Source organism: Mirounga leonina, unplaced genomic scaffold, assembly GCF_011800145.1.
Source record: "Mirounga leonina isolate KUSES-001 unplaced genomic scaffold, KU_Mleo_1.0 Mir_150, whole genome shotgun sequence".
In the NCBI taxonomy this organism is placed as follows: Eukaryota; Metazoa; Chordata; class Mammalia; order Carnivora; family Phocidae; genus Mirounga; species Mirounga leonina.
In genome coordinates this window covers 22875392-22898676 of record NW_023270374.1, presented here as the reverse complement: position 1 = coordinate 22898676, position 23285 = coordinate 22875392, and the positions used below count along the sequence as shown (strand labels likewise).

The 23285-nt window shown below is 53.9% G+C and overlaps 1 protein-coding gene and 1 pseudogene across 1 annotated transcript in view; one reads left to right on the top strand and one right to left on the bottom strand.

Moving 5' to 3' along the window:
- Positions 1-23285, bottom strand: part of NOL4L (nucleolar protein 4 like) — a 127812-nt gene that overhangs the window by 57777 nt on the left and 46750 nt on the right. The window contains exons 2-4 of the mRNA XM_035006033.1: positions 19436-19591; positions 12948-13059; positions 4340-4449 (exon numbers count right to left, since the gene is read on the bottom strand). Of these exons, the coding sequence (XP_034861924.1) occupies positions 4340-4449; positions 12948-13059; positions 19436-19591 (378 nt within the window). The remainder of the gene's footprint in view (positions 1-4339; positions 4450-12947; positions 13060-19435; positions 19592-23285) is intronic.
- Positions 5275-5388, top strand: LOC118011611 (annotated as a pseudogene).

Here is a 23285-nt window from a genome sequence, read left to right as displayed (position 1 = left end):
ATGGATGGATGGATGGATGGATGGATGGATGGATGGATGGATGGATGGGTGGGTATGTGGATGGGTGGGTGGATGGATGGGTAGATACGGGGGTGAAGGAGAGAGTGAATGACAGGAAAATTATAAAACCAGCTTATTTGGTAGGTAGAAACGTCTAGGCCCAGAGGATAAAGAGGCTCTGATAAAATGGAAAATCAGCACTGGAAAAGCAAAGCAGGTTGTTTGTAGAGGCTAATCCTCTTTCTATTCAATAGTCTGGAAGGCTGGACCCCAAAATATTCACAGTGACCTGAGTGGTGGGATGGTGGCGACTTTTATCACCATGCTTTTGCTTTTGGCTACTGTGGCCAGGTGTTGCTTGTGCAATTAAAAGAAAAGAAAACCAAGTTACGCAGAAAAGAAATCCAGTGGCTGCATGGAGAAGAGACCCCCAGTGCTCCTCTTTGGTGTATCTTTAGGGCCCACAGCCCTAAAAGGGGATTTGCCAGCTGGGCTACTGTAGAGGACAGAGGCCTGCCTCTTACCCTGTGAGTGCGGCCCCCCCTCCCTGGGACCTCATTTTATCTGAGAACGCTACAGAGCATTTTCCAAGGCAGTCCACGTCTCATGAAGTCTTCCTACCCTGCCCCCAAGAAAATGTATTCCTCGTATGTTCCTTGGTGGAACTAAACGTGATTTCCGTTTTATGTCCTTATAAGAATTTTCCCAAGTAAGGGGGGAAAAAAAGAGTTTATAGGACTACACTCCCCTATTTTCAGCTCAGTGTGGCCACTGAGATGTTAGCTCCTGGGCTCTGTGTCTTAGGGAGGAGATCCTGGGAGGCTGGAGTCTGACCCCCCCCCAATGTCTTGCATATGGAGGTCACCATAAATATTTGCTGCATTGCATCAGCCCTCAAGAAGAATCCTTTTTCTTTGCGTGAATATTATTAGATTTTCATATTACCTAATATCCTCTGTGGAGAAGGGCCCATTTCCCCGCATATTAATCTGATGCAACTGGACAACAAGTAACGTGGTTCTGTCCAGTTCACACATAAACCCCACCTCCTGTTCATTGCCTGCTCCAAGCAAAGTGAGGGGAAAATGTTCTATTTGCCTTACTACTTGTTTCCTGGATATCTCAGCCTGGAAAAAGCAAATTATCGGGATTTTTCTCACCCAGAGTTTTTAGATATAGAGCTTTGTTTGGCATTAATAAAATATCATGTATCCCAGCTCCTGTTCCTTTAGAATTGGGTTGATTTTCCATACGGCCTGCACGAGTGATTTGCAAACACGATAGGTGTCCTCTGTCAGCATTGCAGGGACAGAGGGATGCTTCAGGGAACGAAGCCACTTTCAGAGCCTTGTCAGCACATGGGACTTGACAGTGGCAGAGCTGGGCCCCCAGCTGCGTTTGTATAGCAGCCCACTGACTGATCCCAAGGGGAGCCCAACTCTGACCTCCCTGCAGGAGAGAAGCTACCAATTCAAATACATGTATTTTTCGTTCCAACTCAAAGCTGAAGAATCAGAGACCTCTGGGTCCTTGGCCCTTCCTTGCCCCTGCAGAGAAATAATCTGGTGAGCACTGGGATTGCTTGTTTCGCCATGTGCCCAGCTATGAAGAACAGGGACTGTCTGAGAGACTGAGGCCTAGACAGCTCAGGGCTATGTGGCAAGTGCTGGAGCCTGGCAGATGAAAGACCACACTTGCTAGGTGTGATGTTTCTCCTGCCCGGTGTGTGCAAGGAAAGTCTACACCTTTGATCTCCAGCAGCACAAGGGAGAACATTGGATACTGTCCGAAGACCCCCACCTGGGAAACTACGAATGAAGGCGAGGAAGACACAGTTAACTCTGAGACACACCTGCTCTCAACATCAGCCCCAGCTGGACTCTCAGAGCACCCTGGGGAAAAACACCTTCCCACAATCTGCCTTTCCTTTGTGAGTAGCCCAAACCTCAGCAGGGTAATTCAACCATCTTGTTTCATGAACTTCGGTTCATTCACAGATACCCATCGAGTGCTTCTTTGCCCAGCACGTGTGTCTTCTCCCTTTTTTTTTCAGCAACAGAATACCTCACACTCTCTGCACCAGCCATATCAGCCTCTCAGATTCTCATGGGTGCTGTCCTCCCTTGAGCCACAGGGCCTTTGCACAAGCTGTTTCCTTGGCCTGGAGCTCTTCCCTTCAGACCTCCTTCTCAGCTCACGCATCCCTTTCTGAGGCAAAGCCCTGCTTTGATTCACCCGTCATGGCCATCTAAGCGTACTCACAGCACCATGTGTCCTCACGCACAGCCCTCATCACAGGTGCACTGTGATGACTGACTCATCTTTCCCCCCACTGTTTATTGCTACCTGCTCTGAGCTGGGGACTGGTGTGTGATTTTTTTTCATTAGTGTCTGTTTCCCCCAAATCATAAGAACTAGTAACAGTAGTTCCTAAGACTTGCTCCTCCCTAGAGCCTGGCTCATGGAGTAAGGCTCCATAAATACTGGTTGAATGATTGAGTCCTTGCCAATGTACCTAACCAATAGATTTAATTCCCCACAGACAGTAAGAATTTGTATAACAGGACAAACTACAACAGGATCCAGTAATGAGGGATCACAATACGGGCTACACTGACCACTACTGGTTCCGGTGGTGATCTGGATCTAGCACCACTTCGTAGGAAAGAAAGAGCCGTGGGCGCCTGGGTGGCTCAGTTGGTTGAGCGACTGCCTTCGGCTCAGGTCATGATCCTGGAGTCCCGGGATCGAGTCCCACGTCGGGCTCCCTGCTCAGCGGGGAGTCTGCTTCCCCCTCTGCCCTCTTCCCTCCCGTGCTCTCTGTCTCTCAAATAAATAAATAAATAAATAAATAAATAAATAAAAAGAAAGAAAGAGCCGTGAGGCTGTCCTACCAGCTGTTCAGGTGGCTCTGCACTTCACGGTGACAGATGAGAACGGTGATAAGAATGTGTGAGAAGCCAGGTGCTCATGACAGTGTGGATGGTTACAGGAAAAGAAATTACTCTTGAATGAGAGTCAGAGATCTCCTGCTGAACCTGCACGGTGGTGTTTAGAGTGTATAACTAGTAACAAAACCTCACCTTTATTACTGACATTCCTGCACAGAAACAATTTTACTGTTGTGAGTTAGAAACCCCCACACCATTTTCCCCACTGACATTATTTTTGATCATATGACATTTCTTAGGGGTGTCACCATCACAGAATAGACCACCTCAGGTGAAGAGATGTAGGAGATACAGAGACACCAGCAACTCTATCACCCAGAACAAAGCTTACTTCCTCCAACCTTTAGGGGCTGGGGCATGGGGATGGGGGGACACACCATCCCTCCTCCCTTAGGGGAGGGCAGAACGTGGCACGTTCGAGCCAGCCAGCTCAAATCCTCGAACCGGGTGCCACAGCCCCAGATGCTACCTGAACACGTCCTGTTACATCACCTTGGAGCTGGCTGTGGTACCAGAACCCAATCTGTGTATGCATGCTCGGGTTGTCAAGGAGACCAGCAGTATGTGGGACAGCATGCCCCCCAGCGCTGGAAGCCAGACTTTTAGTTGGGGAGGGGGGAGACCCATTCCCCCAGGTCGGCCTCAAAGGTATAGTAGGTTCGTATGTCACAACAGATGAGAAAATTTGAAGCCGGAGATGAGAAATTATGACCCTGGTTTTAGGCAGTGGTGGAGGGAGGGGGTAGCATTCACCTAGTCCTTCCCTGAAGGCCAGTCATGCCACTTGCTTTGCAAAGGGCTAGAAGGTAGACTGTGTGGGGAGGCAGGCGAGAGTGGCTTTCTTTTCATAGCCTGTTTCCATGGTGCCTGAAAGCACTTGGCAATCTACAGCTGGGGAGTCTTGGACAGCCAGGGGGCCCCAGGGCCTTATCTCACACGGGCCACCCTCCGAGGCCCATCCTTCCGGCCCCCCTGGGCTCCCAGAGTGACAGAGGCCACAGGCGAGCAGCCAGGGCCCCTCTCTCACCTCCCTGGGGAAAGGAGGTGAGCGACATTGCAGACAAAGGGCAAAGCAGAGAGAGAACAACCGAAGAGCCAAGGTCTACAGCTCATGCACAACCCCTCCCTTGCTCATGCCCTTGCGGAAAGTTCTACGAAGCATGAGCTTCCTGGGTTTCACTGAAGACCAGGCAGGGCGGTCTGCCCAGCAGACCCCCTAACTAGGAACACATTCTTTCCTTCCCCTCGGCCTGGATGGCAAGGCCCAGATCACCAGATGATTTCCAGTGTGTTTACACATGCTGTGGCCCCACATCTTGGAAAGAACCAACCATATCCAGGCCGGTTAGGACGCTTCCAGGCAGGGCGAGGGGAGACGGACGCCTTACCTGTTCCTGGGAGTTCATCACTCGCAACTTCATCTGCTTCAGGTACGTGGAGGTAAGGGGCATGTTGTAATCGATAATCCCGGAGACCAGGGGAGAGGGAGGTTCGTTTTCTGGCAGAAAGAACAAAAGGAAGCCACTCTGAGTCTGTGCCCAGGTTCCCCTGGCAAGCACCACACCCTGTCACCCACACAGAGAACACAGAGCCTGAGGAGGAGGAAGGCACAGGCCGGAGCTGCGAGCCGGCGGCTCGGCTGCCACAGCCGGCCTGTGGATGTGGACCAAAGGTGCTGAGAAGAGGTTGCAGTTGGGGGCCAGTGTTTAGGAAGAGTTCGCAGGTGAAAAAATCAGGAATATTTGGTGGCTTTCAGAAACAGAAGTTCTGGTCATCCAGGGCCCACGTTGCCATGTGGCCAACAACAACTGCAGCTTTGCCCCAGCCCCTTCTTGCAGATGGGACGGGAGCTCGCCGTTTTGTCATAGTCCCCGCCATTTCCTATGCACATTTTCACGTGAGTATGATACTTGCCAGGCCCTCGAAGACATTTATGCTTCCAGCCCCGGTCTGAGCCAGATTCCTGGTGCACACATGTCGCCACCACCTGACCCCATGTCCCACCCCCACGGCGTCCCCCCAAAAGCATGGGCAGGTACCATATGGCTCACAGGTCTGGCCCAGGCCTCCAATACCCGCCTCCCAAATTCTGGTCCCTCCTTAATCACATGGAGAGGAGACCTGGTCCTCCCATTTATTGCTTTCTTGTCCTGAAGATCAAAGTAACACATGTTCTTTTTGTAGAGCATTTGCAATGTGTGGAAAGATGTAAAGAAAAAAAAAAAAAAACAATAACAGCACTAAGCAGCTTGGCATATGCTTCTGTTTTTTTTCTTTCCTGTGATTTCTCTTCCTTATGTACTTGATATTAAAATGCATACAGATCGCTTCTCGGCCTTTTGGCTAAGATCAAGTGTAGTATCTGTTCTTATCAGTTTAAAATGCATACAGAAAATTATGTAGTCCGCTTAAAATTTTTTTTTTTGCTTAACATCATCATAGTCATTTCCCCCACCATCAAAAATCTTGTTTTTCTTTGCAGATAGCATTTCTAAAGCTGTGTACTATTTTACAATAATTTATTTAAGTCATTCACTTACGATTGGCTACTTAGGTTGTTTCCAATCGGGGGTTATTAAAAACAGTACTAGAGGGAACATCTTTGTGCATGAATATTGGTATGTATTTCTGATTGTGTCCTTTGTAAAGCTTTTATTTATTTATTTGTTTGTTTGTTTGTTTGTTATTTATAGCACGGGCATGCGTGCAAGCGGCGGGAGGGGCAGAGGGAGAGGGAGACGGAATCTCACACAGATTCTGCACTAAATGCAGAGCCTGATACGGGACTCCATCTCATGACCCCAAGATCATGACCTGAGCCAAAACCAAGAGTTGGACGTTTAACTGACTGAGCCCACCCAGGCGCCCCTGACTGTGTCCTTTTTGGATGAGTCCAAAAAGTGGAATTCATGGGTCAAAGGGTAGGACTGTTCCGGGGCAGTGAAAACCTCTGGCTAAGCTGCCTCCTGCAGGGGATGCTGCAGTGGACGCTACCCACCCATTGTGTTCTGCATCTTAGCTGCCACTGGGGGTGCCCCAAGGGACAGGCTTAAATGGCACAGGAATAAATCAAGGAAGAGGGGAGCATGATTAAAAGGAAGTCTGTTACCCTTCTCCCCATTCCAGCTTCCTCTTCAGATGTCTTCAGACGCCTCAGATGACCAATCCCAAAACCCTGGAGTCACCTGCTGGGGCCTGTCACCCTAAGCGGGGTCTCATTTGGTCCGCTAGTCACTTGACCCTGCTTCACCCTCTGCCTGGGGAAGAGTCTTGGTTACCCTGTCCTCTGGTCTCCTTTTCCTGCCTCCAAGACTCCAGGCTTTTGGCCCAAAGCTCCCGCCAGTGCCTAGTTCTCTTCAAGGGCTGGGATTTGAGAAGTGCGAGAAGGAGAAGCAGGAGCGACTTCTGGGCTGGCTGAAGCCTGCCCTCCACCTTCACCGCCGTGCTGGAGAGATGGGCTGAAGAGCAAGTGGGTGCCGGGGCCACGGTGGGGGAGCCAGAGGCCAGGCCAGGAAGGTCCCTGCAACCTTGAAAACACTATGCTGAGTAAAAGAAGCCAGATGCAAAAAGGCAAATACTGTATGCTTGCGCTTGGATGGAATATCTAGCATAGGGAGACTCGCTGAGCCAGAAAGTCGAATAGAGGTTATGAGGGACTGGGTTTTGGGAATGGGAAGTTATTGCCTCATGGGCACATGGTTTCTGTTTGGGGTGGTGAAAATGTTTTGGGAAACACACAGCGGTGATGGTTGCCCAACGGTGTGAATATAAATAATGTCACCGAATGTACACTTAAAAATTATTAAAATGACAAGTTTTATGTTATACCTTACAATAAAGGAAAAAAGCCCCTTCAAACAAGGGGGTGAAGCTACCCAAAGGGGACTAGGGAGTCCCCTGGTTGATATGGATAAAACAGCCCTACAGAAAATGGAGTCCATGTAGACTGGGTCTGGGGACTAGGGGTGTCCTTTTGAGGTGCTTTACTTCTGGGACCGTACAGGTTGAATAACATTTTTTATCAGGTTTTATGAAAATGCAGAACTATGTTTTGCTTTTTGAAGCTGTGTTGTCACACTCAGAGTTTTTGTGTTCTTTAAGGAAGATTTTTGTTCTTTGAGGAAGAACTAAATGTCACTAATATCTCAGAAACTGGCTTAAAAATGGGCTGAACTTTTTTTTTTAAATAGAGATTTCCTCTTGGTTCTGTGGCAGAGGGTTCTGGTCTGGCTGCACATTGGCGCCTTCGAACAGACGCCTGGCGCTGTGAGGGAACTAAAATCGGTTTCAGTGTCCTTGGATCCCCACCCTCAGCCCAGACGTGACCTCCTGAAACCCAGGGGCATGTTGGGACCTGCCTCCCCGCAGATCGACAGGGTTGGAAGCACTATGTGAGGCAGATATTTGAGCAACCACATTGAAGACATTTGAGCAACCACATTGAGATGGTGTCACTCAAAAGAGCCATGGTTCCTGTTTTAAGATCCTGGGTCTTCAGACAGAGAATACTGCCATTTCCATTTCATTTTCTCAGAGACATGGCTGTCTGGTGAAAAGCTGTGAGCAAGGCCGCCCTCGCCTTAAGGATGGCTGGTCAGAGCTGCAAAGGAAGACCTCATCGAGTGTCATGGTGACGCTCCGTGTTTGGCCATCCATGGAGGTCGGCCACTGCGCTCTTTTTACTGATGGACACCCCTGGCCTGCCACGACTGCTTATGAGAAGGTATCTTTAATAAAACCAGGTACAGCCTGGTTTAGGGGCAAAAAAAAAAAGCAATGGCTAGGATGGCACTCTCAGGAGGAGGGAGGAGGGGTCTTCCTTGGCCTGTTCCCTCCCCAGCATGGCCACAGCTCAGAAACCACCTCCAGCGCCCAGAGGCGAGCTGGGAGGGCTCAAGAAGAGGAGCCCAGCCACCCTGGGCACACACACACAAATCCATCCAGAGGTTCCCAGCCTGCCACGGGGCACTCAGCAGCGACCAGCGATCTCATCAGAGATCCCAGGGCAGTGAAACGCTCGAGCCTGTGCCTCCAGAAGTGAGCGTTCTGGCGGGGAGGCAGGACCACGGCGGGCGGGGGGCATTTCAGGTGAGGGAAGGTGCTAGGGAGCTGGCGGTGGGAATGCAGTGAGGAGAAAGGCAGGCAGGGTTTGGGGCAGTCAGGAGCCCCACGGTTCTGGAGGTGAAAAGTGGCTCACATCAAGAGGATCGGCTTGGTAGGAAAGAGGTGAGGAGCAGGGGCCAGCGGGAGCTCTGTGGAGTCATGCGCTCACAGGTGAGACGCATGCCAGGCTGGGCATAAGCTCAGGTGGACGCATGAAGGGGTTAGCAGCGGCTTCCCTGGGCTCTGCTGAGACAGGCCAGCCCCCGCCGTGGTCAACACACAGAGCAGCCACGCCTGAGCCGCTAAAAATAACCTGATACCACTGGTGAGGTAGGTGTTCGCAAGGGTCACAGGGCCACCATGATCCAGCAGGCTGCTGGTGAGAGAGGCAGAGGAACCTCTCAAAGAAATGCCTCAACACTCTTTGACAAAGAAAACGGAAACCTGCCCAAGAGCTAGCCTTGGTTTTAGGGGCCTTGGAAATAATCAGGGTTGTAGAGTCCCGACCCTACCCAAGCCAAGGGCTGACCTCCACAGCAAGCTCCAATGGCATGCATCAATCAAGGCAATTTTCGGAGGAGGTAGTGGGTCTTGCTCCTCCAGGTGGAGCACATGGGGTCAGTTCTCCCGAGCTTTCACCTACAGAATGGAAGAACTCAGTCCAGGGACACCCGGGGCTTCCGGTGCCAATGGCCAGTCACCCAGGCGGGGCTGGATGTTGAAGGATGTGTGCATCAGGAGGGCCCAGAGGAGTCACGAGACCAGCCAGCCTGTAGTGGTGTTCAGATTTGGAAACAGAGACCCGAGGCCTGGGGCTGGCTCAGAGGGTGATGGAAAGCCTCTTTCCCAAGGATGTGAATCAGCAGACCAGCAAGTATTTAAGGAGCACTGCTGTGTGTGCATTCGGGGTGGGGAAGGTGGGGGAACCCTGTAGGCACAAGCCCTGCACTCAGCAGGGTGGGACTGATGACCAGTCCATTAGAGCCCAGGGGAGGAAGAGCTTGGAGGGCTCTGGAGTAGCTCAAGATGGCTTTGTGGAGAGAGAATCTGAACAGTGTTCAATCACTTAGCTGACAGCTACTCAGCACTCCTTAGGAGTTCGACGCAGACCCTCCTGCTCCAGGAGGTGGGTACTAGTATTTGTACCCCCATTTTACAGATGAGGCACCCTCCCTCATCTGTAAGTACAGCAAGTGAGTACGAAAACTGGGCCAGGCCAGGCCAGCAACCAGGCCAGCACAGGAAAGACTGCAGGGGCAAAGGAAGCAGCTGGAATGGGGTCACCTGGGCGGGGGACAGGAAGGCAGGATCTGGAGGGGCCAGGCACAGAGGGGGTTGGAACCAGACAGAGGAGTCTGGGGCTGGTGCAAGGGAACCACCACCTGAGTGGACGATTCTGTCTCCGAGGAAGGGCCCCTGCAGGAGATAACTGGGTTGCCTACTGCTAACTCCTAGTTTGCGGCCATGCAAATAATATTTTGTCGCCTCAAAGGAAACCGGAGCGTGCCTGCAGAGGCCCCTTTCCGCAGGAGCTGGGGCTGGTCTGAGGGCACACCCGATTCTCACTCTCTGTCCCCTCTGCGCCTGGACTCACTCAGGGGTGGTGGAAAAGGAGCGTGGAGCTGGGAGGCCCTGGAATTTCCCATCCTTGGACTTCCTGATCCTCGGCAGCCTCCTTTGTTTGTGCTCCTGGCGCTGGGGGAGGGCACGGGACTGTCCAGGCCTCCACGCTCCGCCAGGGACAAACTGCTGAGCAGGGGAGGCTGCTTTGCTTCCTTTCTTTCTTTTTAACACGAGGCCAGGAAGCCAGGCATTTTCCCAACAGCCCCTTGAGAAGTCTCCATCCTGTTCCTTGTCCCCCTCCTGCCCCACCTTCCTGGGACAGGAACACAGGGCCAAGTCTGGGGCCTGGTGCAGGAGAGGGAAGGGGTGGGGGCTGGCATGGCAGGGGTGCCTAGGAAAGAGCAAGCAGTATGGCCACATCCCGAGAGGCCAGCATGGCGGGAGGAGATCAGATCTGCAGACTCTTAGCTGGGGCAGGAGAAGAGACACCCTGCCAGCTGGCCAGGGTGGTCCAGTCAGCTAATGCCTCTGGCCATTAAGCAGACAGGGGAGCCTTTTAGACTCGGAGGCTCTCCACTAGCAGCTTTCAGAAACCAAGCCCTTCCCTTTTGCCCAGCATCCAGGTTGTATACCCAGGGTGCTCACCTAGGTGGGGTGACTGATCAGGTGTCTCCCTGCGGAGCCCCCTGAACATTGGCATTCTTGTGTCTGGACACCGTGGACAGAGGGTAGGGGAAACAGGCTGATGTTTCCCACTTGCCTGCTGCATCGGGCGCCCTCCAGAGTGGGCTCCCTTAATTCATCTGCAAGAGGCAGGCATTCCTCCCATTTTGCTGATGGTAAAATAAGTTCTCTTGCCTTCTGGTGGAGCTTGGACAACTGATTTCACCATGACACTTGTCTGTGCCTCATTTCCTCAGTGGCAAGCTAGGACAGATCCCTTATAGGATCTTGGAAGCTATTGTGAGCAGAGAGTTTCCCAGCCTGCCACGGGGCACTCAGCAGCGACCAGGCACCACACCCAGGCGGGCTGGACAGCCCCCTGATACTTTGCTATGGGCCACACTGTCTCCCACTCCCTCCGTGTCTCTTCCTCCCCTGCGTGGGACTGTCCGCAGGAGAGCAGCATTCCGCCTACCATCTGCAAGGACTGTCCCATGCAGGCTTACGCTGTCTGCGCTCTGTCCTGCCAGGAGCAAACCCCTGGAAAGACAGGCTCCAGCACAGAGCCCACAGAGCTGGTTGATATTCTAGGCGGCTCCCTCCTGGCGTGAGTGCTCACATTCTCTCTCACTCTCTCTCTCTCCCCCCACTTCTCCTTCTCCACCTCCCTCGCCTCCTCCTCCTCCCTCCCCGCCCCGCCCCCCCCCCCCCCCCCCCCCCCCGCCCCGGGCTTGCGGGCATGGTGGTGGCAGCCCAGAGAAGGCACAGGCTGCTGCTGAGCTCAGCATTGCCCTTCCGGCCGTGCCAAAGCCCACAGATGAGGAGGAGTGGGGCTGCAGCCCTTGGGACCTTGCCGCCTTCACTGAGGAGCGGGGGAGGTGAGAACCGTCCTCCACACCAGCAGAGAGCACGGGAGCAGAACAGAGGGAGCCTGCAGACACCCCAGAGCAGCCCACGAACCCGGCGGCTCTTGGCCTAGCCTCTATTCCTCTAAGGACAGCGCTTCAGTGTCTGGCTCCGCCAGTTGCTATGGAAACGGTTAGGCCCGAACAGGAAGGGACAGGCAGCCACCAGCAGGGCACGTGCCCCTGGGACCCCGACTCTGACAGGGCGGGGGTGCAGCCGGGAAAGCCCTCCTGGCCTGTTTGCAGGTACCAAATACTGTCGTGGCCCAGGGCTGCAGCCGCTCAGCCAGGGCCAGGCCAGGCGGGGCAGGGGCCTCCTCCGAGGCATCACTGCATCAGCCCCAGCTCCCTCCTCCTGGGTGCTAGCCCCGTGCTGGCATGGGGATGAGCTCTCAAACCTCTCCTAGGCCCCCGAGGTGGGTACCATGATTAACTCCACCCACAGATGAGGGAACTGAGGCTCCGAGAGATGAAATCACGTGTTCAGGACACACGGCTGCTAAGTGGCAGAGCTGGCATTTGAACCCACCCTGCGTGGCCTTGGGGGCTCTGCTCTTAAACCAGGAACCTGGCATTTATGAGGTATGAGCCACACTTGTTCCTGTCCCACAGGCTTTAGAAGCCACCCCATGTACCCCACGAAGCAGCAGCCGTGGCCTCATGACCCCATGGACAGGAAGGCTTCTGGATTTGGCAAGTCAGCTGGTGTCAGTCACTCACAGGCATCAGAGACCACCAAAATGAGGGAAAAAAAAAAACCCACTTGACACCTATGCTCTAATTTCTTTGTTGTCATCTACTTGAGCTTCGTTGTTGATTTTTCCTTCCCCAGAAATGGCGGATGCCCCTGGAGTACAACCCGAGCACATGGCTTGCCCTTCATTCTGAGTCTGTTCCCATCCTCAGGCAAAACACCCACTGACTTCAGCAACCTTTACAGGCCTGATGTCCAGCAGCAGCCTAGAAGCCCTGACAAACTGCCCACCTGGGCACCGTCTCTCGGGGCAGAGCTATAATCATACCGGCCACATGCACTGGCCCACGGCCCACCTCGCTGTGCCAAAGCCGCCTTCGAAGAGGTGGGCGCCAGACTTACTGGAGGCCTCTGGGGATGTTCAGGTGGAGGTAGTGAGGGGACTGAAGTGGGGGTCCCTGCTGCATCTCAGTGGGCAGGGCAGAGCTGGAGAGCATGGACATCAGTCCCAGAGACCCACTTCAGCTGGTCACAAGTGCCCCGGGCATTTAAATTCTAAGAAATCCCCACGGATTTCCTGCATGTTTGCAGGGAGGGGACGGACACTTAGGGAGGACCTACTACTGGTAGGTGGGGGGCTCTAGGGTAAAAGGGCGCAGGTGGCAAGAGATGTGCTCCTGTCTCCAGAGAGCTCACAGACAGGGCCGCGCGACCAGACCCACGAGGGCACTGCTCAGGGCGAGGCCTGGGCGGCAAGAATCAAGGAGCTTAGGGAAGAGGGCGAGGTGATCGTTTCCATCAGGCACGTCAGTGGGAGAAGAGGATCTTGAAGGGCGGTAGGAATGTACCATTGGTTTTTCAAGGAAACCTGACATTGTTTTTTACAGTTAAAAAAACAACAAAAATGAGGCTCTCCGGGCATGGACCCACACTGGCCTCTGGGAATTGTGACAACCGCTGGCCATGCACTTTTCTGTCTGTGCCAGCAAAGGGCAGGCCTTGCTGGTGGGAGGGCCTTTCCCTGCACAGCCTCCCCCAAGCCACCAGCACACCCGCCTCCTCCCCTACCTTTGGGCTCCAGGCCATTGGAGTTAAAGTGCATCCTCTTCTGACACTCTGTGCAGCTCATCAGGAACCGGGTCACGGCCTCTCGCGGAAGGAAGGCATAGGTCTCCGCAATCTGGGGACAGAGGACGTTTGCTCATTATATGGGCCGAGGGGGAGGCCGCCTGGTCACCAGGTCACCAAGGTCTATGCTTTGGTGGCAGGTGCTTGGCCCTTGCAGAAAGGGAAGGGATTCGAGGAGCAAGGAGCGGGTGTCCTCAATTCTTAGCCATGGAAATGAGTTAGTACTCTAATGGAAAACCATTTTTTAAAAAATTTTGAACAAAAGAGTTAGAAATTGAGAAAGCAAAAACATTTAAACATTATCTAACCTATGTTTTATTTATTTATTTTTAAAAGATTTTATTTATTTGACAGAGGGAGACACAGCGAGAGAGGGAACACAAGCAGGGGGAGTGGGAGAGGGAGAAGCAGGCTTCCCGCGGAGCAGGGAGCCCGATGTGGGGCTCGATCCCAGGACCCTGGGATCATGACCTGAGCCGAAGGCAGACGCTTAATGACTGAGCCACCCAGGGGCCCTAACCTACGTTTTAATAAGGAATACTCTCAGAGCATTTTATTGTTGCTCCTGAAAAATGAGTTTATAAACATTGCTCTAGGGGAGGGTGAAATAATTTCCATTCTTAGAGATGGATAAACTGAGATCCACTTATGAATCTACCAGCTCTGGGCCTATGAACAGAACCCAAGGTTCTACAAGCTCTTCCTGCAATAACTCACAGATCAAGAACATTTTAGGGAGAGCTGTGAAAGTCTGATGACAAAGGATCAGATTTTTCAAACTGGACACACCGTTAAGGACCCCCGTGTTCCAGGTGAGGTCACTAGACCCAGAGAGGCAGACCTACTTGCCTAAGGCCACACAGCTTGTTAGAGGCAGTGGCGACTAAAGCCCATGCTCCAGGTCACACCACACCGTAACTGCCTCCAGGGGGCCTCTCCAGCCCAGGAGGTGGGAAGGGAGATGAAGTAGGTGGGAGGGAATACAAGAAACAGGCTGGGCAGGGGAGTGGAGAAGGAGAGGGTGTGGGCCCAGAAGCCCAGCCGTCTCCTCTTGCTCTGGGTTTCGGGAAACGCACTGGCCCCGGTTTGGCGGCCTCTTAGGCCCGGGTTCCCTGGCTGAGGCTGGGAGCTGCCCAGTTGTTGCTGGTTTCCACACATTTCCCAGAGCCGGGGCCCTCCCGCTCCTCTCCACTAAGGGGCAGCATCACCCCAGCATTCCACCATCCTCGCGGCAGCCCAGCCGGGGAAAGTTGGCTGAGGGCTCTGGTCAGCCCACAGAGGCAGGGGACTGCTCTCCAGGACAGCACCAGGTCTGCTCCTTTGGGATGCACGAGTGCCCTGTGCCATCTCCGTGGTGGTCAGGAGGTGGAGTAGGGTAGGGCGGAATAGGTGGGGGGGAGGGGGGCGGGGCAGGGTCCCAGGGCTGTGGCCAGGCCCTCAGAGGACCAGCTCAGGCTGTGCCCTCAGCTCAGCTGGTGTGTGGAGCTTGGGGGCCACCCCTGCTTGGTGGCCGGCTGCAAAGACAGAGTTAATTTTGGTGACACAATTGTTATTTCTCAGCTGATTTGATGCTCTGCGGAGCAGGCAGGCTCCTTGATGAGTTATCTCCCTTCCAAATTCCCTGTCTGATTGCCTTCCTCTGGAGGTCAGGGACAAGGGCAAAGCCTGCTCTCTGATTGGAGCTGGTGGATGGGAGAGCATGCAGCCCGTCCTCCTCGGGTCTCAGGGCTCCGGGATGGGGGCTTTCCTGCCACACACAGAGACATCTTCATTCCCAGCCCAACCTGCCCGGAAGTCTTAGGGGTGGCATGTCCCTCTCAGGCCTTCAGGGTTGGAAGGGTTGGGCCCTACTGAAGGGCTGATGGAGGCAGGAGTAAAGGGCCAAGAGGGCAGGGTGCCCGCTGGGCAAAGAGTGGGGCTGTGGCTGAGCTGGGCAAACAGCTGAGGTCGGCCGAGGCGCCGCAAGGTGTGGCATCCCAGCTCAGACCTTGAAGAGATGAGCTGAGGACCTGGGGGAGGAGTGTCACAGTCTGCTGGGAAAGGAGGAAAGTTGATACCATAGGAACAGCCCTATTTCACTCTATGGAGCTCACCTGCGGTTGGGCAGAGAACTCATTTCTCCAGCACTCAAGGAGAGCCTTCCTGGCCTGGGTGCTCTGGTGAGGGTGGCCTGCAGCAGGGGCAGAGGCCCTACTCCCCACCTGACCCACCGAGGGTACAGGTACAATTCCCAGAGAGGGCCCAGCCCAGGCGGCCCTGGTTCTCCTGGCCTTGGCAGGGATCCCAGCAGTACTCAAAGCTGGCTAGCGGGCCATGGGGCAGGGAGCACTGGGAGCACTCCTTCTGGCCCTGGGTCCCACACAGGGGGAGGTGGGGCGGACGGAAGAAGGCTAGGTGAGAAGTCCTTGCAAGCCCTGCCCTGGGTGGCTGGCATGTCTGCAGCCTCACAAGGAGCTCCACGGGGAGTCGGTGAAGTGCCGAGTCCAGCCCAGCTCCAGGCTGCTGTAGAGGCCCGCACGGAGGAGGGGCACCGCGCGGCCTTCAGCCTTCACTCTCCTGGCTTGTCCACAGGAGAGATGGGACCTCCATTTCTGTTCCACTACACAGATGCCCAAGGCCACAGGACCCCAGGATGAGCTGAAGGAAGGAGGACAATCCTCACTTATGCTCTAGTCAACAGGATGGTGGTTCTCAGATAGTGTTGGAGCTCCAGACACAGTTCTGGAAACAGTCTCTTATGCTGAAGCCCCAAATGTGAAACAGATAAAGATAGAGCGGCTGTGTTTAAGGAAGGGAAGCCCCAGGACCCCTGCCACCACCCAGCTTCCCTCAAGAGCCTGCTGCCTTGCACTTGGGGCCTCCTGCCTGGATACTGAGATCTTTCATGTTTTTCCCAGTGGTAAAATGAAGGGAGAATTCACGGGCAGGGAGAGCAGAAGCTACGTGCAGAGTCGTTGACTTGTAAGGCCCCATTTTCACTCCCCAGCTCAGGGGCCGACAAGGACAGATGAGGCCAGTTGGGGGGATTTGCACCACTTTACAAGACCCTCCTGCTGCCCTGAGGTGGATTAGCACATGGTGGGCCTGGAGAAGCTGCTGACCACATCTGGCCCCAACTCCAAAGTGGTCTGGGCAGCCGGATCCAAACTCTGTAGCTCGGTCTAGCCTACTGGCACCCTGGGAGAGAGGAAGAAAGCAAAGAGCTTGCTCCAACCCAGATGGGTACAGACGCCAGAAAATCCCCTTGAAAAAGGACCATCCTCTGTGTGGGATCAGGGAACTTTGTACAACCATTTGGAACCCTCCCCAGACCCCGGGACATGGGCAAGTCCCCCTGTGGATCCTCTGGTCACACTGCATCAGAGGCAAAGTAAGGCAGGGACTTACTGCCCCAAATGGGAATCCCCTGCATTGTCCATTGTAAATGGCCATCTATCCCTGGCTCATATGCCTTCAGTTTCAGAAAGCTCATTACCTGCTCTCTCTGATCTATTGCTGGATAGTGGTGGGTGCTAGAAGCTTCTTTTTCCCACAGAAGAATGTGCCTCCTTTAATGCCCTTGAACAAGTCTGCCCATCTCCCTTCCAGCCCTCTGCTTCCTACAGGCACCCCAGGCCTGTAAGAATCTGGAAGGTCCCAGGTGCTCTAGAGATGGCAAGGCAGTCCCAGGATTCAGGTCTGGCAAAACACATAGAGACAGGTCCAAAAACCCCCAGGCAGGGGCCGATGCAAACCCCACGGTGCCAGGCTGTGCCCCTCTGCAGCCATCAGCACAGAGTTTCCTTGGGGGCTCTTTCCCAGACACGGAAGGGACTGAAGAGAGAGGCTTGGGTTGAGGAAAATGGGAGCAGATGAAAAGAAGGGGGACAAAAGCATCCAGGCACCACCCCCACCCCCAAAAAAGGAAAAGGGTGGCAAGAGAAGGGTGACAGATGGGGAAGAGGAGGGGGAAGGGAGAGGAGGCACACCGGGGAGGAGGGAGGTGCAGCAGCCCCCTTGGCCTTCACACCCACTGCAGGAGGGCCCTGGCCTACTCCACTCAGCCTTGGCCCTGCGGCTGAAATTCCAGCTCTGTGCGCAGCCCAGCTGGCCCACTGCCAGTCATGTGCCAGCTCCAGGCTGGGCAGCGGGAAGTGGGGCACGCGGCGGGCATATGGACGAGAAGCCAGGAAGTGCGGAGCAAAGGGCTGGACGTCCGCTTGGCCCAGGGACACAGAGGCTGGCGGGACAGCCCAGCCCTGCCTTCTCTACAGCATGGAGGCTGCAGACCCGGCCTTCCTAAATACCCAGGGAGGGGCGCCGGGGTGGTTCAGTCGGTTAAGCCTCTGACTCTTGGCTTGGGTCATGATCTGGGGGTTGTGAGATTGAGCCCTGCCTCAGGGCTCAGGCTCAGGGCTCCTCGCTCAGCAGGGAGTCGTTTGAGATCCTCTCCCTCTGCCCCCCCCACCCCCCACTTGTTTTCTCTCTCAAATAAATAAATCTTAAAATAAATAAATACATACATACCCTGGGAGTGCCTGTGGTGTGAGCCTCAGTGCTGGACATCAAGGGGACTGGGGAAGTCATGTGGTCTGGCTGGCCCAAGCCCATTTACCTTGACCACAGCAAGTCATTGGGCTTACTAGCTGACCACAGCGGGGTTTGTAGAGAGGGAGGATGGGTGGTGGTCAGGGCACGGGCTCTGGGGCCCGCAGCCTGGCTCTGAAAACCAGTGGGGTGACCTCAAGGCAGGTTATGTGTCCCTCTGAACCTCAGTTTCCTCATCTGTAAAATGGAGAACACAGGAGCCCCTGCTTCATATATACACCCTTCGTCCACGTGAAGGCTTGGAGAGCTGGTGTCCAGGAGGTGCTGAGCTGCCCAGCACTGGCAGACTGAACACTGAAAAGATGTGCTGGGTCTCATGACTACCAACAGGCCACAGAGGCTCTGGCTTGGGTGTCTCTCCCTTCATCTATGACCCTCTGGTGGGAATACCCTCAGAACTCCCTTTCCCAACACACATGTACTGAGAAGCAGGAGGGGTGGGACAGGTGGTATAATCATCTCCTGCCTCCCTCAGCCCAAACCCTCATCTTCGGAGGTCCTTGGGCACATGGGTCCATCCGTAAGACTCATTTAGGGCAAAGGCCATCTTCTGGGGACAAGGACAAACCAGATGGTTGGAATTTTTAAAAATCAGGCCACATGGGAAAATCATAGACTTATACAGGCCACCTCCACAGCAGTCCAAGGCTATTTATAGGAAGAAGTTGGGGGTAGAGGTGGGGGTGGGGTTGGAGTTCACAGCTGCCTTGGGTGGGGAAGCCCGGTCAGAGGGGCAGCTCTCTAAGAAGCCAGAGAGAGGGTCAACACAGAGGGGGCATGAGGACACCAGCTGACTGCCATTTAAGTGTTATGTGACCTTAGACAGGTAGATCAACTCTTTGGGTCTCGGTTTCCTTAACTGCAAAATGGGACCATGGTGCCTCCATCACAAGACTGCTCGGAGGCTCGAATGAATGTAGCATGCTTGGCTTTACTGGTTTAGTGGTGGGTCCGGGTTCAGAGCTGTGCCTGAGCCATGGCAATGGCAGTCAACAGGGGGATGGGACCAGAACACAAGTAGGCCCCTCCTGCTCTGGCCACCGTCTCCTCTACCTCCCCATGTGTGATGCTTCCCACCCCTAGATTGTTGTCTCTGCTCCCTTCTGCCCACCCAAGCTTGGGATACCACCTTATATGCCATCTTCCCCACGAAGCTGCCCCCCCACCCCCGGCTTAGCACTGAACGCCAGCGTCCAGAGGTGCCTTTGCGGAATGCCCTGGGGGTTCTTGTTCCCTCAAAGCTAGTCTTGGAGACATTTCTGGTTCTCATGTCTTGGTTTTGCTCTCAGCCTCCCCACCCCAAGTCGAATTGTGATCTCCCTGAAGGTAGGGCCCATGTCCTCAGACTTCCCCCGGGGAACTTCCAGTCCTGACTTCACAGGGGCGGGTAGAGGATCGAATGAACTCAGATACAGGAAGCATTTAGGGCAGGCCTGGCACACAGTAAATGCCATGGAAGCATTCGCTCTTTCGATCCTTATTATCTGGCCACCCCCACCCCCACAGTCCCAGAGCAGGCTGCAAGGGGCTGGAGGGGAGGGGACAAGTGAAGCAGAAACTGGGAAGAGAAGGGCTTTGCTCCTGCCCTCATCCCTCTCCTTCCCTCCCTCACTCCCTTCAACCTGCTTCTCCTTTGTGCCCAGACCCCAGAACCCGCCCCCTTGTTCCCCCCTTGAGCCATCTCTGGCTGCCGTGCCCTTGCCCTGTGCCCCCCTGGGTCCCCAAAGGCCGTTTCATCACGCCTCAGCTCCCTGCCCTGCCCCCGCCCAACATGTGCGGAGCCCGTGGCCTCCTGCCAAGGCCTGGGGCTGCCCGCAGAGGCCCAGAGACAGACATCTCACCGCTCGGTAGGTTTTCTTCTGCCCAGCGTGCTTGGGGGCTTTGCCTGGCTCCGCCGAGCTCTCCACGTGCATCGAGTAGATGATGTCAAAGAAATCTTCCACCACAGCGACCCGCTTCAGAGAGATGCCCTCCGGCTCCGACAGGCCATCTGCCCCCTGCGACAGGGGGGACAAGCTGTGTCAGTGGTGGGGATGACGGCGGCCGGCCGAGAGCTAGGCCCCGAGGCCTGGCAAAGGGTCGGAGGGAGGGGGGCGGGCAGGGGCAGGGACGACGCTGCTCCCTGACCTCCAGTGGTAGGTCTGGGGGGCCGGGGGTGGGAGGAGCTTGCTGAGAGGGCCCCAGGGATGGGGGCCCCAGAGTCAGGGGGGCTGCTGCTACTAAATCCCCCAGAAACAATGGGCAGGGAGCGACAACAACGAAAATACAAATTAAAAAACCAAGAGGCTCCATGTTCACAATTTCAGACAGATTGTGCCAGACTCAGGCGGGGAGCTCTCGAATCACATGCTGTGCCAAGACCATCCTGGAAGTCTCTGGGGAGGGGGGGCGGTGCTAAATAGATGCAGCCCCATCAGGAGCTCACCAATTAGCAGTAACCTTTCACTGTGGTCCTGGGCTGGGGTCCCAGGGGAATGGCTCGGATCACCTGGGTGACTCCTGCCTCCACCCTGGCCTTTCTGAAAAGCTTGTCACCACTGCCTGCCCTCCCCACTCCAGCAGCTGAGCGCCAGCAACACACCCGGGCCCTTTGTGTCTGGAGACACAGAGAAGAACAGACACAAGGCCACGTGGAGATGGCAGGGCCTCGTGAGCAAGGTGGCCATGGACCCCCGAGCCTCTCATCAGGCTGGCATGAGTGCTGTCTGTTGGTCCTGAAAAGGCGCGCCGGGATTGAGATGGGGTCCTGCTGCTGGGCAGACACCTGCCCGACTCCCACTAGCGGGACTGGGAGGGAGCAGGGAAACTGCGGGGCATGAGGCTGGGGGATGTAGCCAGCGCCCCTCAGGCAGCGGGCTGCTCGGGCAGGTCTTTATTCATAGGGCACAGGAGACACACAGACTCAGGGACACCCGGCTCTCAGCCATCATCTCCCTAAGGGGAGACTTGGAGAAGTCTGGGGGGCTTCATCGATGAAGAGCAAGCAGGTGTGTGTGTGTCTGTGTGTGTGTGTGAGTGTGTTGGGGGAGGGCTGGGGGGAAAGGAGGCGGGCTTTTCTCTAAAAGTGTTCAAAACACAAATCTCCCAGAGAAATCTTTCCTAAAGGATCTTGCTCATGGCTCAAGAACATCAGCTCTAGGAGGGCGTGGGCTTCGTGTGTTGGCTCAAGTCTGCCTCCCTAGCACCTAGAACAATGCCTGATACTCAACAGGCTCAAAAAATAACTACCAAACGACTGACTGCTTATAAGCGGCAGGCAGGCGGGGTAGTTCAGACATACTCTTCCTCGGTCTGCATGGGGCCCATCGTTGAAGTGGCTGTGTGGCCCTGAGCAGTTATTTTGCTTCTCTGATCCTCAGGTCCTCTACCTGGAAAATGGGGCTAACAGAAGCAGCTTTCCTATAGCTACGAAGAGGAATAAAGGAGATACCCATGCAGCACTTAGTAGCAAGCCCGGCCCATAGGAACTGCTGGATAAGTATTATAATTACCAAGTGCTTTGTCGTTTGCAAAGTTTCCCCCAGCTCTGAACATCGCAACAAGCCTGGGGGGTTGTTAGGGTCAGGACCTGCCTGTGGTATAGGGGCTAGTAAGTGGCAGAGCTGTTTAGGACCTCAGTCTTTGTAGTCCAAGGAAAAGAGAGGTAGTGCTAAACGGGACACCTGCTCACAGAACATTCTGGCCATAGACAGGGTTTGGTTTCATCCAGCAACTCTCCCAACATGCCATGATGGGTGAACAGGGCTGTCTTTTTGCCAGTGGCCCCCGAGAGTAGATGGGCATCTGGAGTGGAGGGTGCCAAATCCTAGAGTTAGTAGGCAGCATCCGTCAGGGGTGACCTCACGGGCCCTGTACAGACCCTCTTGCCAATGGCTTCCTTCCTAGTCAGGATCCATTTCAATGGGGACTTCTCAGCACGCATGGGGGGGGGGGCGCTGTGAGCACGTGCGTGAGTGTGCGTGCACACTGTGTAGGAGTTGCTGCCTGCTGGTCCTGCTTCCTTGCTGTGAGACTGTGGGCAAACTCTTTAGCCTCCCTGAGCTTCACTTACAAGATGAGCTGTAAAATTCCATGACTCTTCTGTTCTTGAACTCTCTCAGGAGTTAACCGTTACCTCTTTCCTGGGGGTATCTGAAGTCCCCTCTGAAGTCCTGGGCCATCTATAAACAGGGCTCATTACTGACAAACTGGTGCATTAGCTGACTTGTAACTACCCACCATTTTAGGGGATCTTCAAATACTGCTGTGACAGAGTTGGATGGGACAAATATTATGACAGCCCAGTTAGAATGTACTTCTAACCAGAGTTTCACGTTGGCAAAAACTAACAAAAGGATCGGAAGAATAAAAATGTAACTGGGTTTCTATTTCTTGATCTGGGTGGTGGTTTTACAGGTGTGTTCCGTTTATAAAAAGCCATTAATCTGAACACTTTACAATCTGTGTACTTTTCTGTATGTCTGTTAAGCTTTAATTTAAAAAGTATCTTAGGGGCGCCTGGGTGGCTCAGCCAGTTGAGCATCCAACTCTTGATTTCGGCTCAGGTCATGGTCTCTGAGTCGTGGGGTTGAGCACTGCATCGGACTCCGTGCTTGGTGCAAAGTCTGCTTGTCCCTCTCCCTACCCCCCACCCCCGCTTGCATGCACGCTCTTGCTCTCTCTCAAATAAATAAATAAATAAATAAATAAATAAATAAATAAATAAGCTTTTTAAAAAATATATTTTTAAGGGCGCCTGGGTGGCTCAGTTGGTTGGGCGACTGCCTTCGGCTCAGGTCATGATCCTGGAGTCCTGGGATCGAGTCCCACATCGGGCTCCCTGCTCGGCGGGGAGTCTGCTTCTCCCTCTGACCCTCCCCCCTCTCATGCTCTCTCTCTCATTCTCTCTCTCAAATAAATAAATAAAATAAAATCTTTAAAAATATATATATTTTTAAAAAGTATAATGGGGTGGGTAGTTCCACAACATTTTGATAATCTGAATCTGGAGGCTTAATAATGGGTCTAACTGCTTAAAAGTGAATAGATCTCTCTGTTCATAAAACTGTTTCAAGCCAGAACACAGACACTTCTGGAAAAGGGAGATAAAATTGGTGGGAGGGAATAGAGAAAGCAAACAATTTGATGAAAGACAATATTTTAGGTAGGCGAAATGGGAAGTGTCCCCTAGCCAGCTTGGTAACCTTGGGCAGGTCACTTCTTGAACTTTTTTTTTTTAAGTAATCTCTACACCCAACTTGGGGCTTGAACTCACAACCCTGAGATCAAGAGTCACACGCTCCACCAAATGAGCTAGCCAGGTGCCCCACTTCTTGACCTCTTGAAACTCAGCTCCCTCACCTGTAAAATGGGCTTAAAAAGTCCTAGTTGGCTCTTCCAAGGATTAGGTTAAGAGTGTATGTCAGGCATCTGGCTTATAAATGTTCATCTCTTCCCTTTGGGCCCTGAATTTGGACATTTTGTGTTTAGGAATCTGCTCTTAGCTCCTGTCCTTCTGATCCATTCAGGTTACAGCACGGGTTCCCCAAGCTAATACCCACCATCAGAGGAGATGTTTAATTCCTAAGTAACACACTAAGGCTGTCACACAAGCCTGACAAAAATTTTCCTAAAGTCAAGGTGTAACTAACCAACCCAGATTAAACAACAAAATATACTGCCCAGTGCCAGGCGTCTGTCCCAGCCTCCCAT